At 44.5% G+C, this 17,640-nt stretch overlaps 2 protein-coding genes across 4 annotated transcripts in view; one reads left to right on the plus strand and one right to left on the minus strand.

Moving 5' to 3' along the window:
• The window catches only part of RPN2 (ribophorin II), a 29,344-nt gene extending 25,946 nt beyond the window's left edge, over positions 1-3,398 (plus strand). For 2 of the 3 annotated variants that reach the window (XM_044296916.1, XM_044296914.1), the window contains exons 17-18: positions 2-71; positions 3,362-3,398. In XM_044296916.1, the coding sequence (XP_044152851.1) occupies positions 2-53 (52 nt within the window). In that variant the 3' untranslated portion in view covers positions 54-71; positions 3,362-3,398. The remainder of the gene's footprint in view (position 1; positions 72-3,361) is intronic. The other variant, XM_044296915.1, reaches the window with a different exon arrangement.
• Positions 3,399-11,601: 8,203 nt separating this feature from the next.
• On the minus strand, positions 11,602-17,085 carry GHRH (growth hormone releasing hormone). The gene is made up of 4 exons (XM_044299468.1): positions 16,795-17,085; positions 11,960-12,079; positions 11,762-11,866; positions 11,602-11,689 (listed from the first exon to the last, which is right to left on the minus strand). The coding sequence occupies exons 1-4, from the start codon at positions 16,869-16,871 to the stop codon at positions 11,602-11,604; spliced, it is 390 nt and encodes a 129-aa protein (XP_044155403.1). The 5' UTR covers positions 16,872-17,085.
• Between the last annotated feature and the right edge of the window lie 555 nt (positions 17,086-17,640).

The following is a 17,640-nucleotide window of genomic DNA, read 5'->3' on the forward strand; positions in this document are numbered from 1 at the left end:
GGACTGCAGCTGAACAAAGCAGTAGGTTGGCAAAGTATAGAACACTTCGGTAATCTGGGGCCTCCCATGAAGTAAGGCTGCCTTACTAAATCATGTTACCATCTGTCCAGCATGCATGCCAACCATGCTTCATGTGTCTACACATTTCTGACTACCCATTTGCTGCATGTGATGCATTTCCGCACTTAAAGGGTCTCTGTCAGAATTAACCCTATTAAACTAGCTGACATTAGCTAGCAACCTAACTAGTCTATTCCTTTTTTTTTTATCTATGCCCCCATTACTCCAGAAATATAACTTTTATAATATGCTAATTAGCCTTTAGGAGCAGGAAGGGGGGGGGCGTTGCCCCTGCTCCTAGAGGCCCTGTTCTCCCACCTCTGGCCACGCCCTGCTACACAAGATTGACAAGGCCAGGCGGCATTCACCTCCAACTGCCAGCCCTGTGAGCTAGGGAAATCTCGCGCAGTTCAGTATTTGGCGCAGTGAGAAAGCCGTAGGATTGTTTTGATGCGATTTCTATGCCATAAAAAATTATTGCAATATTCAATACCATGCGGAAATAAAAAAGCCCCCAAAAGTGTGCATTCCGCATTTTATGGATTGTAATCGAACAGTCCTATCCTATTTTTTTGGGGGTGTGGGGAAGGGGGCCCCAAAAAAAAAAAAGAGGCGAGTTGTGCAGTTTTTCTCTTTCTTTTACGGCGTTCACCACATAGGAGATATTTTTTTCATATTTTAATAGTTTGGACTTTTCGGACGTGGCGATATGTAATTATTTATTTGTTTTATATATTTTATATGTAAAATTGGGAAAGGGGGTGATTTATACTTAATATTTTGGTGTGTTTTATTGTAAATTTTTATTTTATTTTAGTTTATTTAATAACTATTTCCCCCTTAGGGAATAGAACTTGGGATCTTTTAATCCCTTGTCCTATTCATCCTGATAGAGCTCTATTAGGGTGAATAGGACCTCACACTCTCCCTGCTGCCCTGGGCATAGTACACACAGCGGCAGGGAGCTTACCATGGCAGCCAGGGCTTCAGCAGCGTCCTGGCTGCCATGGTAACCGATCGGAGCCCCGCAATTACACTGCTGGGGCTCCGATCAGAAGCTGCCACTGCCACCAATGAGAGGAGGTGAGGGGAGCCTGTGGCCACTGCCACCAATGATTTTAATACTGGAGAGGGTGCTCTGTGCCCCAATGTTTTTAATACGGGGAGGGGGGGGGGGGGGGGAGCACTGTGCCACCAATGATAAGTAACGTTTAATATACAGGGACAGCCGGCGCCAGAAACACATTGCCAGCACCCTGCCTCTGACAGGGCACTGCGATCCGCGGCAATGAACCCCTCAAGTGCCGCACCTGAGGGGTTAACTGCCGCGGATTGCAGCGCCCTATCAGCGGCAAGGTGTCGGCAATGTTTCTGCCGCCGCCTGCATTTGTAATGTACAGTATTAAATGTTAGTTGTCATTGGTTGCGCAGTGGCCACAGCCCCCCCCCTCCTCCCCTCTCTCGTCTCATTGGTGGCAGCGGCAGAACAGGGGGGAGGGGAGAGACTGCTTCCTTCTTCCCTGTGCTGCTGAGAGCAGCGCGATCCATATTCTCTGATACTGGGCTGTGCAATAGCGCAGCCTAGTATCGATAAAAGACAAATCCCAGTATCATATAGATACTGGGCTAAAAGTATCAAAAGTTTGATACCCGAAACAACCCTAGGAAGCCGGCGAGCGCCCTTCACTCACTGCGCCTGCGCAGAATACTGATTGCGCAGGCGCGAGATTTACACGGCAGACTAATGTAGCAGTGCATGGCCAGAGGTGGGAGAACAGGGCCTCTAGGAGCAGGGAGCAACGCTAATTAGCATATTATAAGTAATATTTCTGGCGTAACGGGGGCATAGATAAAAGTAGGAAAAGATTACTTAGGTTCAGCTGACATGTCAGCTAGTTTAATAGGGTTAATTCTGGTGACAGAAACCTTTTAATAGGTTCGCTTTATTTGTGTGCGACTTTAATCTCACAGGCAATGAGTGGACTCTGCTTCACTAAAGGCAACCCTACTAACCTCTCCTCCTAACATCCAGCACAGGATTCATTTTCTGTTACTGTTCATGTAAATCCATAGGAAGTTCTTCAAACAGATGTAACTAGTTCAAGAACAGATCATTCTTCCCTCTTTATGACTGAGCACCCTTTAATTTTTTCTAATATGCAAGTTTGAAATCTTTAAAGTCATTTTATGTTACTAAATAAGTATTTTTTTTCCATTCTTTTTAATAGCACAAATTGCCCTAAAAATACTTTGTTGTGTTTCTTTCCTATAGGGTTATGTAGTTTTGTGTTGGCTGTTTAAAGAAATTATATATATTTTTTTTTTTTTCATTCATTCATTTATTCATACATTTTTTTTATTTTTTTTTGCACCCTTTGCCTTGCCCCGATTTCTCCTGTAACTAGAATTGACATATCTGCCCCAGTTACAGGGGCAGCCTCCTTAGCACCCTGTGTTCATGTGGTCCCCGGGACTGGAGCAGGAAGCGCTATTACTGCTTGACAAACAGTTATTACAAGAAGCTCATTGAGCGCCATGTATGCAGCAATCAAAACAGCAAGAACTGGCATAAATCCAGCCAGACGTGGTGCCCACAATAAAACTGTTATGACTTGTCGCCAGTGGTCATCTCCTTCCAGTTTGGTTGTAGTGGATTGGAGAATGTTGGTTTGCTAGGCGGCTGCATATTGTGTTGTAAATGTAGCCATTAGAGATGAGCTAATTTCATGTTATCAAATTCGTTCACTCTTCGTTTGGTGGTAAAAGCAGAATTGCGTTATGTATAAGAGGCATTCTATTATTCATTCCGTTATAATAAAGTCTATGGGCTGCAAAATGTATCCGTTTCCGTTATGCAGGCCACAGACTTTCTATTATGACGGAATGCCTCTAAAGGCATTCTGTTATGCATTCCGTCATAGAATTGCCTTATGGTCCGTGGTAAGGAATCCATAACGCAATTCTGCTTTTATCACCAAACGAACGAATTTCTAAATTTGAAATTCGCTCCTCTCTAGTAGCCATATGTGGCCATGATTTGTTTCAGATTCCATCTACAATGTAAGGAGAAATGGTGAGCTTGACAACCAGGAGCTCCCAATTAGGCAACCTGTTTCCTTTGGACTCTTGAATCTCAGACTTTTCTCATAAAGCGGAAAGGTGTGGACTTCTGATGAGGTTGTCTGTTGTGAGGGGCTATGTCTTGCTGGGCGTGACACGTTTCTCCTATTTATGGCTGGCAATCAGGAAATGTGACCAGATATTGATATGTAACATTTATTCTTTTTTTTTTTTTCTACAGGGTAGAAAAATGAAGTGAGACCAGATTTGAAATAAAAGAAAAAGAAACCTCATGATGCCAGCGTCAGTTCATTTGTACACGTTCAAAATTGCAGTCCATTATTTTTTATTTTATTATATTTTTTTTATTTTAATGTGCCCCAAATGTTTCCGCTGCACTGATTGTTACAGTCCCTCCGCTGCCCTTGCCCCCTCTTCCTTGAAACCACTGTGAAATCCATTCCAGACATTGTGTACGCTGACATCATTGTGCCAGAAGCAGGCTGTGACCCAGCGGGTGGCAAGTCAGTTTCCCGGGCATCTTCACACATCTACAGACAGCCAAGTTGGGCTAACTGGGGATTGGCACCATGTTATTTGGGAGGGGGCAGTGTGAAGAATGAAATTGGGAGAAGATAAAAAGGGACTTCTGAAATTTTCTTTCCCTGTTGATAATAAATGGAAGGTGAATGGGTCCAGAGTGTTGTGTATTTTCTTAAAAAAAAACACATGGTTCCTTTTAAGAAATAATTACTGAAAATTCCTCAGCGATTTCCACATTCTGTAAATATATATATTTTTTTTTTTCTTGACATTCATGAAAGTCTGATTTAGATTAATAATCATCTGCCCACATTAAATTCTTACTTGCGTTGTCTTCAGCTGCCACAATGCCAATTAAGAACTGGGAGCAGAGATGGTGCTGAACTGAGAATTGTCTAAAATTACAGTAACTACACATTTTCTAGAATATTATTAAGGGCTGGGAGCTATTATCTCAGACGCGTGCTTTGAATGCTTGTAACAGGAATTAGTGTTGAACATGTTCGCTGTCTTAAAAGGGTTTAGATGGAACTAAATGCCAGCCCCAAGTGGCTCGCTTATGCTTGGCTATTTCCATAAGTCTGGCCACCTGGGAATGGTGTCCCATCTTGCAATGGAAACTACAAGATGGGAATACCCCTTTTAAAGGGGTTGTCACTTCAGCAAGTTGCATTTATCATGTAGAGAAAGTTATTACAAGACACTTACTAATGTATTGTGATTGTCCATATTGCCTCCTTTGCTGGCTGGGTTCATTTTTCCATCACATTATACACATCTTGTTTCCATGGTTACGACCACCCTGTAATCCATCAGTGGTGGCCGTGCATGCACACTATAGGAAAAAGTATCAGCCTCTTTGGAGGCCTGGACTGTGGGAACTCTCAAAGGCTGGTGCTTTTTTCTATAGTGTGCAACCACGACCACCACTGATGGATTACAGGGTGGTCGTAACCATGGAAACAAGAAGTGTATAATGTGATGGAAAAAATAATTCAGCCAGCAAAGGAGGCAATATGGACAACAACACATTAGTAAGTGACTTGTAACTTTCTCTTAGCGATAAATGCTATTTGCTGACGTGCAAATATTTTTTATGGTGTCTATTGGATGGGGTGGATCATGTGATATATTTATAGAGACGTTCGTTACGGACGCAGCGATACCTAATGAACTTTTTTTTTTAAACTTTATTTCTGTCCCACTCTGGGACTTCAACTTTTGGGGATCTGATCCCCTCTGCAATGCATTACATCTGTATTGTAATGCATTGTCTGTTAGTGTATGACACTGAGTCATACACTAACGGGTTGCCTGGGAGACCCAGCCTGAGGCTGGAGCTCATCGGCTCCCATAGAAGGCAGGTCCAGATGCCGTGCAGGGCATTGTAAGCCTCTGCACAGCATCTGGCTGCCTTGTCATGCATCGGGTCTCCGCCACAGCAGCGCGGGGACTCGATGCGATCACTCACCTGCCGCAAACCACTTCTATGTCGTGGTCAGTGCGGACCATGGCATAGAAGGGGTTAATCCGCCGGCATCGCTGTGAACAGCGATGCTGGCGGATACAGCAGGGGCCCGGCTACTAGGGACTGCCAGACCCCTGCAGTGATCGGGCGCGCACCGCTCTGGTGCCCACTCGATCATTCTGCCGTGCATGTACGGCGGAATGCATTCTGGTAATGCATCCACCACCGTACATGTACGGCATTCTGAATTAAGGTGTTAAAGAATGCAAGATGATTTACAGAAGGAATGAATCACAAATGTTGGCTGTTCCTGTTGGAATTGTAGAGCTCTGATCCCGGACATACCCAGAATTTCACCCTGGCAGCCCCCTTGACAAGAGCATTGGAGCAGTTTCTGCTCAGATGCTCTCCTTTGCCCTGCGCTGAATCGTGCAGGGCAAAGGCCTTTTGTGGCGTTCCAGTGATGTATTGGGCTCTCCTTCCACCCAGCAGTGAGCCCGGTGATGTCAACAGTACTGATGGGTGGGCTTTAGCGCTGCCCTAGCCTGTAAAATGTCTAGGGCAGCACTAAAGCCCACCCAACAGAGCCGGCGACGCCACCGAACACACTGCTGGGCGGAAGCTTCTGCCTGACAGTGTGTTATAGTAAATAAAAGAGTTCTGCGCAGGGCATTGGAGCATGAAATGCTCTGATGCTCTTGTCAGGGGGGCTGCCTGGGTGAAATTATGGGTATGGACAACTCCTTTCAAGGTGCCTGATGCATTCTGCGTGTGAATTAATGTCTATAACTATAGCGCATAATGTGTAGAACTAGCTGTCCAACCAATCACACACAGACTTGCTCCACAACTGCAGATATAGAGCCATTCAGATTCTGCAAATATATTTCCTAATATTGTGCTTGTGCCAAATTTGCTTCTGCTTTGCCGGATATGGTACCAAATGCCTGTTACAGAACCCTGACTCGAATCATGGAGAACAAGTCTTATATTCTAGATCTGAATCTGCCAAGGGTGTCCTTTGTTCGGCCTCCATAACCTGATATGTAGTGCATATGGCTCAATAATAGAAAAATTGTCAAAATGCAGTCAAGGAGAATTTACACTGATTGCTGATCTCTAACCCTAATAAAAGGAGGCAAGTGCCAGAGAAAGGGGTCTTTTAGTTTTAGGTAGAGGTAATGACGCAACTGGAATCACAAATGCCATTTTTGATGCTGCTCTTCCTTACTTTTGGATCCACTCCTGTGTTTGGCTCCAAAACTGCCTGATTCTCGCCTAAAATTACTGTAACCCCTGGCAGTCAACTGCATGTGGCCAGGGCAGGGGAAATGTCCAAATAGGCTATATGGCTTAGTGTTTGACCCATGAGCACTCAGTCCATTGTGGCAAGAAGCCACTGATTGGGGGATACATATATACAAAAAGCAGCATTGACGCCTACTGTATATGCTCACTTCTGGACAGAACTGAAATTCTTCAGAAAACTGCTAGTCTACTATACTACAAGCCAGCGTGTGTACAAGACGAGTTATGAATAATGTGGTAGTTTGTCATTGGCAGTTATTTTTTTTTATTTTTTTTAATGAAGGATCAGGTATGATCCCATACTTGACACCTTTACACAGATTGTAAATCTCCAGTTTCCTACCATTTTTGCTTCTGCAGAGTATGTACTTAGCTGGTGTTGCTGCTGGACCTGACCTATACATTAGATCAGGGATCAGCAACCTCCGGTGCTCCATATGTTCGCTCAGAATGCATCAGTCTGCCTCCGATCAGTCTCCATTCTCCTCTGAAGGTGGACACCAAAACCCTGCTTGCAGAGTTTTTCTGTCCACTTGACGAAACTGAGCCAAACAGATCTGTCCTGGCACACAATGCAAGTCAACGGGGATGGATCAGTTTTCACTGGCACAAGAGAAAATGGATCCGTCCTCCATTGACTTTCAATGGTGTTCAAGACGGATCCGTTTTGGCTATGTTAAAGATAATAATACAAACGGATCCGTCCTGACACACAATGTAGTCAATGGGGACGGATCCGTTTTCTTTGACACAATAGAAAACAGATCTGTCTCACATTGACTTTCAATGGAGTTCATGACGGATCTGTCTTGGCTATGTTACAGATAATGCAAACCGATCCGTTGACGGATGCATGTGGTTGTATTCTTGTCCATAGACTCGGCACACAGACATAAATCATGTTTATGTAAATTAGGGGAAAGGGACAACAGCCTAATACAGTTAAAATACATAAAACTATTCAGGAGCCTCCTGTTTGTAGTTGCAGATCCATCATTACTATGGGGTCCTATAACTTATGTCACTGGCTCTGTTCCCTTGAGCATCCCCTTCCATTACATTAATCTGTATAATTAGCAAAGATTTTGAACATTCTGTTTGCACTTTGTATCGACAACATGTGACCATTCTACAGCCAATCATTGGCCTGTTCAGTGCACCACTGAGGCCAGTGATTGGCGGCAGCAGTCACAGTTTGTTGACATGACGTCACCACTGCAGCCAATCTGTCAGGTAAATAATAAATGTATTATTTATTACAGATCAGTCACCAGAGTAGTCCCAACTTCTTCTTGAAACCGGTCAACCCCTTTAAAGGGACATTCCTGAGAACACAAATACGATGTGTTCTTGGGTTAGGCCTCATTCACACGTCAGTGTTTTCCATCAGTGATTTTAAACCAAAACCAGGTGCAGCTCTAAACACAGAACAGGCGCAGATCTTTCCCTTATACCTTATGTCTGTGGAGTCTCCAATCCCGGTTTTGGCTCACAATCACTAATGGAAATCGCTGACTAAAACACTGATGTGTGAATGAGGCTTTACACTTAGTACAGGCCTCGCAGGAGAGATGCAGGACATCCTTCGGACCTCTGTCATTTTACCTAGTGTTCCTTTAAAGACATGATTTCAGCTAATAATTACATATTATATTTTAACCATAAAAGGAAAAAAAAAAGACATCTTCATAAACCGTTTTTTATTTATTTAACAAAGAAATTATTTTACACGTGAAACAAACCCCAGTGGAAAAAAGTGAAGGGTGAGAGCTGCACAGGAAACGTAACACTTGCTTCAGCCAAGCATTGTATTGGATTCCACCACGGTAATGACCAACGTATCTTCTTAAAGGAGCCTTACGTTGAAAATACAATCTGCACGGACCACTATAATGGCTGAGGCTGATAGGACCTCGATTCTGAGTTTTTTCTGTTGATATGATAATAAGTGTGATGCGTTAATTTTAGCGTAAATTTGTTTTCCCTTAGTCCTAACAGCAGTACAAGTGGGGGAGTTATCCCTTGTGAAACTGGTAGGACAGGTGGAATTTTGTATTGATTAAAATTGCTACCAAGACAATTAAACAATTAACCCACCCCCTATAAAGAGACGCCCGCCCTTAAACCAGTGCATTATCAGCAAGTACACAAACAAAAATAGGGTGGGAAATTTGTGTGCTGCTGTTAGGACTAAGGGAAAACAAATTTACGTTAAAATTAACGCTTCCCTTACGTCATAACCAGCAGCACAAGTGGGGACCTAGCAAGGAGCGGCAGACAAATTGGGAGGGTATACCATAGCCCCCCCCAGAAGTGACCCACTGTCACTACTTTATTTATAAAAAGAACAGAATGCGACCCCCCCCCCCCCCCCCCTCCCCGATTATACGTGTAAATCTGGGGCAACAATACAAATTAGGCACACCAGGGGCCGAAGCGCAGCTAAAATAGGAGCCAAATATACGCGCACTGCTGACCCGGAAATCGTCATCTGACGCACTTCCGGGTATGGCATGCATGCGCGTGAAGCGCAGAGCGCGGCAGCCGGGACCGTGGCCGAATACAGGCAGAGCCTCCACTCCAACGTGGGTTGCTGGGGGCTCACTCACCCGATCTCAGGCTACGCCCTGAGAGGGCTCATGCAGGGGGATATTGCCGGGATATAGTGGTGCCAACAGACCCCTATCATCTAACTGCGGCAGAGGCCGCAACCCAGCAGAACCTAGGAAAGAAAATGGCCACAAGGACCAAGAACTTAGCAGCAAACGAATCAAAAAAGGTAACATGCAGCGCCTAAACCTGTCCACAGGACAGATTAAAAAAAATAAAAGCCCCGGTTTAAGGGCGGGCGTCCCTTTATAGGGGGTAGGTTAATTGTTTAATTGTCTTGGTAGCAATTTTAATCAATAAAAATTCCACCTGTCCTACCAGTTTCACAGGGGATAACTCCCCCACTTGTGCTGCTGGTTAGGACGTAAGGGAAAGATATTATTTATATATTATCCACAGAAGACTTCTAGCATATGACTGTAAATTTATTCATTGTGTGGATCATATAAAATAAACAATGTTTGCCATTCACATGTTTTAAAAAAAATAATGCAATAATGCATTGAAGAACAGTGATATTCACATAGCATTGCACCACCTGCTGGTCAAAATGTATAAGAACATGCTTGTCCATCTCCTGAGCTGCGTGCTGCTGGTCAGGCATGGTCAGCCACTCTCTCCACAACCAGGTTTTGCATAGTTCATTGCAGAGCAAGCTAAGGATGCATTCACACGCTGTGGATTTTGTTGCTGAATTTTACGCTACTAAAAAATCTGTTCCATTCATTTGAATGGGGCGGCAAGCACATATATTTCTGCAAGCCCCATGCAGGTGAATGAAACAGATTTTTTAGTCATGGAAAATTCTGCAACCAAATCCGCAGTGTGTGAAGGCACCCTAACAGAAATGGCTTTCTGCCCTGCTTGTTAGGGTCCATTCACAAATCCGTATGTGTTTTGCGGATCCGCAAAACACAGACATCGGCAATGTGCGTTCCGCATTTTGCGGACTGCACTTTGCCAGAACATAATAATTGCGGACAAGAATAGGACAGGTTCTAATTTTTTCGGGAATGGAAGTGCGGATCCGGACAGCACATAGTGTGGCCCCATAGAAATGAATGGGTCCACAAATGCGGAACAGAATTGCGGACGTGTGAATGGACCTTTAGGAAAGTGGCTGAGTCTATAATGTAGCTTAGCATTATAGCTGAAAAGGGTAGCGCTGGGGTCCTAGGTTCGATTCTGACCAAGGGCAACATCTGCATGGAGTTTGTATGTTCTCCCCGTGTTTGACCTTAGATTGTGAGCCCCATTGGGGACAGAGTGATGCTAATGTCTGTAAAGCGCTGCGAAATATAGTAGTGCTATACGAGTGCATAAAATAATAATATTAATAAAAGACCTGCAGGGGTAGTAAGAAGTGACTATATTAACAGCTACCAGAAGGAGGAGGAGACCGATTCTGTCCTGCACTCCCCCCTTCCCCCAGCAGCACAGATTAGCATCAGTATCAAGGGAGCCCCTTAACTCTGTGTCATCTACTGATGGCAGAATATCTACTCCCAACATCCGCTACTCCTGTTCTGATGTTTACTGGGGTCTGCATGGCAAAGCGACCAATACGGCCCAGAAATGTGTAGCTTATGTACCAAAAAAGTATTGAAGTTTCATATACCCCGAATCTACTCCTACTGTCGACGGCTTACAGTCGTGCACACCCCCGGGGATCGTGAGCTGCACTCTTTAACCGTATTTACCGCCTGCTAGGTTGTTGTGACAAAAAGTTATGTTGCCTACTTGTAGGACCTCTGTGCCTTCATCTATGGTCCTGTCTATGTGCGATTAACCACTTTTACTTTGTATGTGCAAAGAACCATAAAACCCCATTTAAAGGGAACCTGTCACCTAAAAGACGCATATAAAACGGCCAGCATTACCTCATAGTAGCCCCGCGGCCGGGATCGCATAAGTCTCGCGCATGCGCAGTGCACCACTGGAACCCGGCTAACAGCGACAGCCGTAGACTGGATCGCACCTTACCAAGGAGCGCACCGCGCATGCGCGAGATTTATGCGATCCTGGCCGCACTGTAGGCTGTCAATCTAACAAGAAAGGGGACGGTTAGGGGGCGTGCTTACCTTGACTTGAAGCAAGGAAGCCGCTGCCCTCTTGACTTCAAGCTGGCCGGCAAGATAGCTCTGATGGCGCTTAAAACATTGTTTTTTTGAACCTATGAAGCATCAGACTAACCGATCAAACATATGATTATTAACAGACTGGGGGGGCTACTATGAGGTACTGCTGGCGGTTTTATATATGTGTTTTTTAGGTGACAGGTTCCCTTTAAGTTACTGTTTCCTAGTTAATCGATAAATCTTTTTTTTTTTTCTTTTAGAGAGGACCAATAGTGTCCTCAAAGAAGTGCAACTAGGTGCATGTCAGGTAGGTGGTCTCCGGCACTCAATGACTGAGGTGAAGTGCCATTGGCATTGAGCAATGGAGACCTTCCACCAAACAGTTCAAAGGAGTCAGCTATGATGTGGTTGCAGCTAGTTCCACTTCAGTGAGGAAGTGACAGGTCCTCATTAATATGATATTGTAGTATGTACTTACAGGTTCATCAGCAGTGATTCAAGTGTGTCTCTCAGGGTCCTCTCGCTGAGCTGACCATTACTTGGGTAAAGTAAGTCATCTCGTCTGTATGGAGAGAGAAGGTCTTAGAAATTCTTGCCATTGAACAGTTAATCCGCAGCCTCCTCTTCCACTTACCCTAGTCGTTTCCCCATCATGTTTTGCAGGTATCGCCTCGCTGAAATTTGTCCCAGGAATTTTCTGTAAGTGTTAGTGAATATGGCATCTACGTGTCTCTCCATCCTACAGGAAAGACACCAAACTCTAAACATGATGCATAAATGATACAGGCCAGATATGGTGCCCCCATCCCTTATACTGTATGGTTCAATTCACCTGTTCTCTGAAAGACCTCGAACAAATCCCTGGGCCTCGTCGAGTGACCAGTCTTGTATGGGGCGTCTCTCCAGCACTGGAAGATTTACATTTCTGCTGGGTTTCGACGTCTGGTCATAACTGCAGAGCGGACATAAAAGGTGTATTGTGTAATTGTGAATGATAAGGTTATATCAGTAGAAACCTTCATTAAGGGGGTAGGGGGCATTTGGATAAATTATAATACCAAGTTTGTACTCTAAACAGCCACTATGGACATGATGGGAGTTGTAAGTTTCCTTCCCAATATACACGGGTGAATACAGAAGCTAGAACACACCTCTACTTCCTCCCTAAGCATTTTGCAATGGAAGTTATAGAGAACCTGAGCGTCCATGTATAACTGCCCCTAGCAATGTTCTGTTTATTACGTGACACATTTGCTCAGTAGTACCAAAGTATTCTTCATAGTGGAGATAAAAGGACACCTGACGGGGGTCCTGATTCCTAACATGTCAGAGTATGAACACCAAAGCAACACGTTCCCCAAATGGTTGTCAAACCATATACCAATAAAAATATCAATAATTTATCCCAATTAGAAATATCTCATATATTCTCAGCCTAAGGGCTCGTTTACACAAACGTATTTTGCGTTCCGTATACAGACCGTTTTCTGCGTTACGCATACGGTCAGTATATGGAACCATTCATTTCAATGGGTCTGCAAAAGATGCGGACAGCAGTCTGTGTGCTGTCTGCATCCGTTGCTCCATTCCGTGGCCCTGCAAAAATTATGAGTCCTGTCCTATTCTTGTCCATTTTGCGGACAAGAATAGGCATTTTTATAATGGACCTCCTGTTCAGTTCCGCAAATTTCGGAAGGCACACAGGCGGCAACCGTTTTTTGCGGATCCGCAATTTGCGGGCCACAAAAAACAGCACGGTCGTGTGAACGAGCCCTAATTATTCCCCTCTTCAGCGGAACAGCTAGATGCATCTCTCTCACAAGCAGGGGTCATCGCCCTTCTGTGGAATCTGTCAATAGTTAGTGCATTGACGTCCTTTCTCTTACTTCCCATTATCTCACAGAGCAGATTAAGGGGGGGACGGGGGGGAATATGACTTAGGCCCCTTGCAGACGAGCGTGAGCGGATTAGGTCCGGATGCGTTCAGTGAAAAATGCACGATTTCGCAAGCAAGTTCATTCAGTTTTGTATGCGATCGCGTTTAGTTTTTATTGCGCGGGTGAGATTGAATGCGTTTTGAATGCGTGATAAAAAACTGAAGGTATACAAACAACATCTCTTAGCAACCATCCATGAAAAACGCATCGCATCCGCAATTGCTTGCGGATGTGATTTTCACGCAGCCCCATTCACTTCTATGGGTGACAAACGCAGAATATAGAACATGATGTGATTTTCACGCAACGCAGAAGTGCGGGCGCAATACGTTTGCATCACGCATTGCACCCGCGCGGAATACTCGCTCGTGTGAAAGGGGCCTTACAGACACATAGGATAGGACGCTCCTATAATCTTCAAAAGCAGTGTAGAAGCAGTTCTTTTATCAGGCTCAGGATCTTGTCTGACAAATTAGATGGAAGTGAGACCCCTAGTGGCCATGACCTTACAGTGTTTTCCAGGTGGATGCAGACAGATGAAGTGATTTAGAAATTTGCTATTTACACCATTCTCTATTAAATGAATTTAATTTATGTAAAAGTACAGTGACTCTTTAAGGATGGTGGTCACGGATTTAAAGGTATACAGAGTAATACAATTCCTGGATCCATATGATGGTAAAAAAAAATATAATAATAATTAAGTACTGAAAATGCAATAATAAGACAGGAAGTATATATTAATGTCAGAACCAAGTGGAATAACATGTCAGAGTACTTCTGGGTGAGGCACATCTATATTTCATATGATTGAAGCATATGCTGTTGGATTCAATGATGGAGAACTGTCCATAGTTTCACATAATAATATTTGATTGCCCTGTCTGCAGATCAGTGCAGATGATGAAAGGAACAGTGGTCAGAAGAGATGGACCAGGAGAGGACACTGTGACTTGCGTGGTGAGGATGCACTTAGCTCACAGAGCAATCAAAGGCAAAACTCGGAGAGTTAATTCCACCTTTAACCTGTCGCTCCTGACATAATTGTCCTTCTGATGCAATTCACGGGGTAGATGGTCCGATATCTCTATCCTTTGCTCTTTTTATTTAGCAGCATTGTTTTATGCTGCTAAAAAGGTTATAATAAATGGTTATAATATAATAAAATAGTTGGTGATGATAAAATATTTCAGTTAGGGCTCATTCACACAATACGTAATATTTCAGAACGGGTGCGGACCCATTCATTTCAATGGGAGCCGCAAAAAAATGAGGACAGACCCCCACCGTCTGCTGTCCGCATCTGTAGTTCCGTTCCGACTCCCACAAAAAAGATAGAGCATGTCCTACTCTTGTCCGCAATTGTGGACAAGAATAGGCATTTCCTATCACAGTGGCGGCCATGTGTGGCCCGCAAATTGCAGAACGCACAATGGCCGGTGTCCGTGTTTTGCGGATCAGCAATTTGTGGTCCGCAGAACACTACGGTCGTCTGAATGAGCCCCTACTATGTTTTATATACCTGCCTTCTGTATTATAAAGTAAGACAAAAAAAAATGCCAATTTTCTCATATTTAGGTTAAAGGGATTGTGTTGCAGCTCAGCCGTCTTCTCTTGCAGGCAGGATCTGAGTTCCGATTCCGAAAAAATTTGTGTTACCTGCGTTTATCCTGCACAGCGGTGTAACTGGAGCTGTTAGTAGTTGCTATGGACGGACCCGCACCAATTAGGAAAGTGAAAAAACTGTGCTCCAGCTTGAAGTGAATGGGAGCTAAGCTGCAGCACCCAGCACAGCCCCTACCGCCTTCTGCTTCCACCTCCGTCCACTTCAATGCATTTGAATGCATTTGTCAGACGGATCCACATCCGGATCCGTCTGACAAATGCATCCATTTGCGTCCGGATTGCCGATGGAACTGCCTGCTGGAATCCTCTGACGCAAGTGTGAAAGTACCCTTAGGGCAATATGAAATGCTGACAGATTACGGTAATATTGCCATATAACGCCTAAATAATTAGCCATACAGTATCCAGATAAATAGTCATATACCCTGTCCAGATAAATATACCATCCCACTGCCAGAAAAAACATTAAAGAAGTTGCATCATCTGAGACATAGGATATGCCACTGATGTCAGATAGGTGCAAGTCCCACATCTGGAACCCACACTTATCTCCAGAATGGGCCCCCGACATTGAAGGACAGCGCACCTCTCTTGGCTACTTTCATCAGTCCCATATTAAGAAATAGAGGGTGGCCCCGCATGTGCAGTTGGTCTCTGCTCACTTCACGGGTCCCATTCTGTAAATAGGTGTGGGTCCCATCTCTGGAACCCGCACTTATCTCCAGAATGGGCCACCGAAAGTGAAGGACCACACACTGCTCTCGGCTATTTTCGGTAGTCCCATAGAAATGAATGGAGGGTGGCCGCGCATGTGCTGCTGCTCTCCACTCACTTGGGGGGTCCCATTCTGTAAATAGGTGCGGGTCCCACCTCTGGAACCCGCACTTATCTCCTAAATGGGCCCCCAAAAGTGAAAGAGGGCGCACCGCTCTCTGCTATTATCGGTATTCCCATACAAATGAGTGGAGGGTGGCTGCGCATGTGTGGCTTCTCCCTGCTCACTTCCAGGGTCCCATTCTATAAATAGACCCACAACTTTCTGGCATTGGTGACATATCCTAGCTATATACCATCAATGTCCTTTAAATTTTGCTGCCATGCTGCTGTTTTAATTTCCTGACACAAGATGGCAGCCCATCTTATATTGCTATGGGGCCCTATGAATTCTACTTACGCCTCTGCTATAATCCGACAATTTTGATCTAGAGGAAGGCAAAAAAACTCCAGAATTTCCCCATATTAACAAAAAAAATATATAATTCTTCCCGAATCCAAATATAGCAGAGTAAATCCTGGATTGACATCCCACCTACAGAAATCTAGTACCCATAACCTGCAATATTTTTACATTTTTGTCTGAGGGCTCATGCACACGGCCGTTGCTCGACTTCAATGGGTCCGTGATCCGTCCATCCATCCGTGCATGCACTACTTTTTTTCGCGTTGTCGAAGCACAGAGAGAAACCCCACAGGAGCACTCCGTGGTGCTTCCGTTGGGTTCCGTGCCTCCGTTCCGCACCAGACCTTCCGGATTGCAGAACCATTCAAGTGAATGGGTCCGCAGCCGTGATGCGGTGCAAAAATGTCTATGGCCCGTATATTGCAGACTGGCTGTTTGTCGGCCTGGCCAGCACACAGTCGTGAGCCCTAAGGGTGGGGAGAGAACAGTATATACATATATTGCTCTACCGCTTAGTAAGTTCTCACTGTAATGTCGCCATTGTCGGTTTTGAGACCATTTTTTTTCAGAAGGAAATGCTCTTTGCGTACCAGGTAGTGAACTGATACGGGGATGACGAGGTATGTGTCCTGGGTGGCACAGAGGGTGCCAAAAAAGACGCTGTACCTTGGCCAGGATATTTAGATAAGGCCGAATTTTTAAGCCTATTACTCTGATTTGTGCCAATATGTAGTCTCTCTTAATGCCCAGAGTATGCCTCCTGGCACCAAATGAGAAGTTAAGCAGATGCGTAGGGTTTGATCCTACCACACCATGGACAATGAAGCATCTACGCCATTTACGTTTAGGATTGAGAAGGAAGAATACCCATTTAGAGAAAGTCACGCCGGTGATATTACTACCCAGTGACAGGTAATTACCTACCTGTAGTTTGGATGCATCAAATAGCAGTGAACATACAACCCAAATTGCAGCAACACAAGATACAGGAATCTGTGCATCACCCTGAGAAACAAAAGCAGATGTGTGGGAGATTCTCAAAGAGATTGTTGGAATAATTACAAAATAATTGCAAAAGCTCCTATCTATAGTGACTAATATTCTGTGAGCGATATCAACAAGACGCGTGTTCTTGGAACGAGAGATAAAGCGAGGTTCTGTAGCCAGCAGAACTTGATGGAGGTCTTACGAATACCACTGTTGTTAACCCCTCCATTGCCATGATTCATAAAGATTTCATCTGTAACCACGACTGTGCGCTCTACACGGAAACCTGCATTTAATGCCTTGTGCATTCGCTCGTTCCCTCTGCATGGTATGCCTGGAAGAAACCTGAAATCATTAGTTTACAAAAGTGCATCCTTCAGGCGTTACTAGCAATATAATGTGCTCCTCGAAAGGGTCAGTCCTATGTGGACATGTATGTAACATAGATAGGATAGGCCATAAATGTCTGAAAGGGACCCACTCCTAGTTTAAGAACGTGGCTTCGCTGTGAAGGCAGAGCATGCTGTGCTTGTGTGGCATCTTCTCCATTCACTGCTATGGGACTCACGCACGGATTGCTCTCCATTCACGGTTCTTGAAGGTGGGACTTGTACCTGTCGGACATTTATGGCAAGTCCCATCAATATGCCATAAATGTCCAGTTGGGACAACCTCTATTTAGGTGTAACTCAACAGGTACATATGTGGTCGCAAAGTCTTTGGGAGCTATACAGCTTCATTAGACCTCTAGGGAACTTGAGGCAACAGTTTGGGAAATATGGA

The sequence above is a fragment of the Bufo gargarizans genome, chromosome 6 (assembly GCF_014858855.1).
Source record: "Bufo gargarizans isolate SCDJY-AF-19 chromosome 6, ASM1485885v1, whole genome shotgun sequence".
Lineage (NCBI taxonomy): Eukaryota > Metazoa > Chordata > Amphibia > Anura > Bufonidae > Bufo > Bufo gargarizans.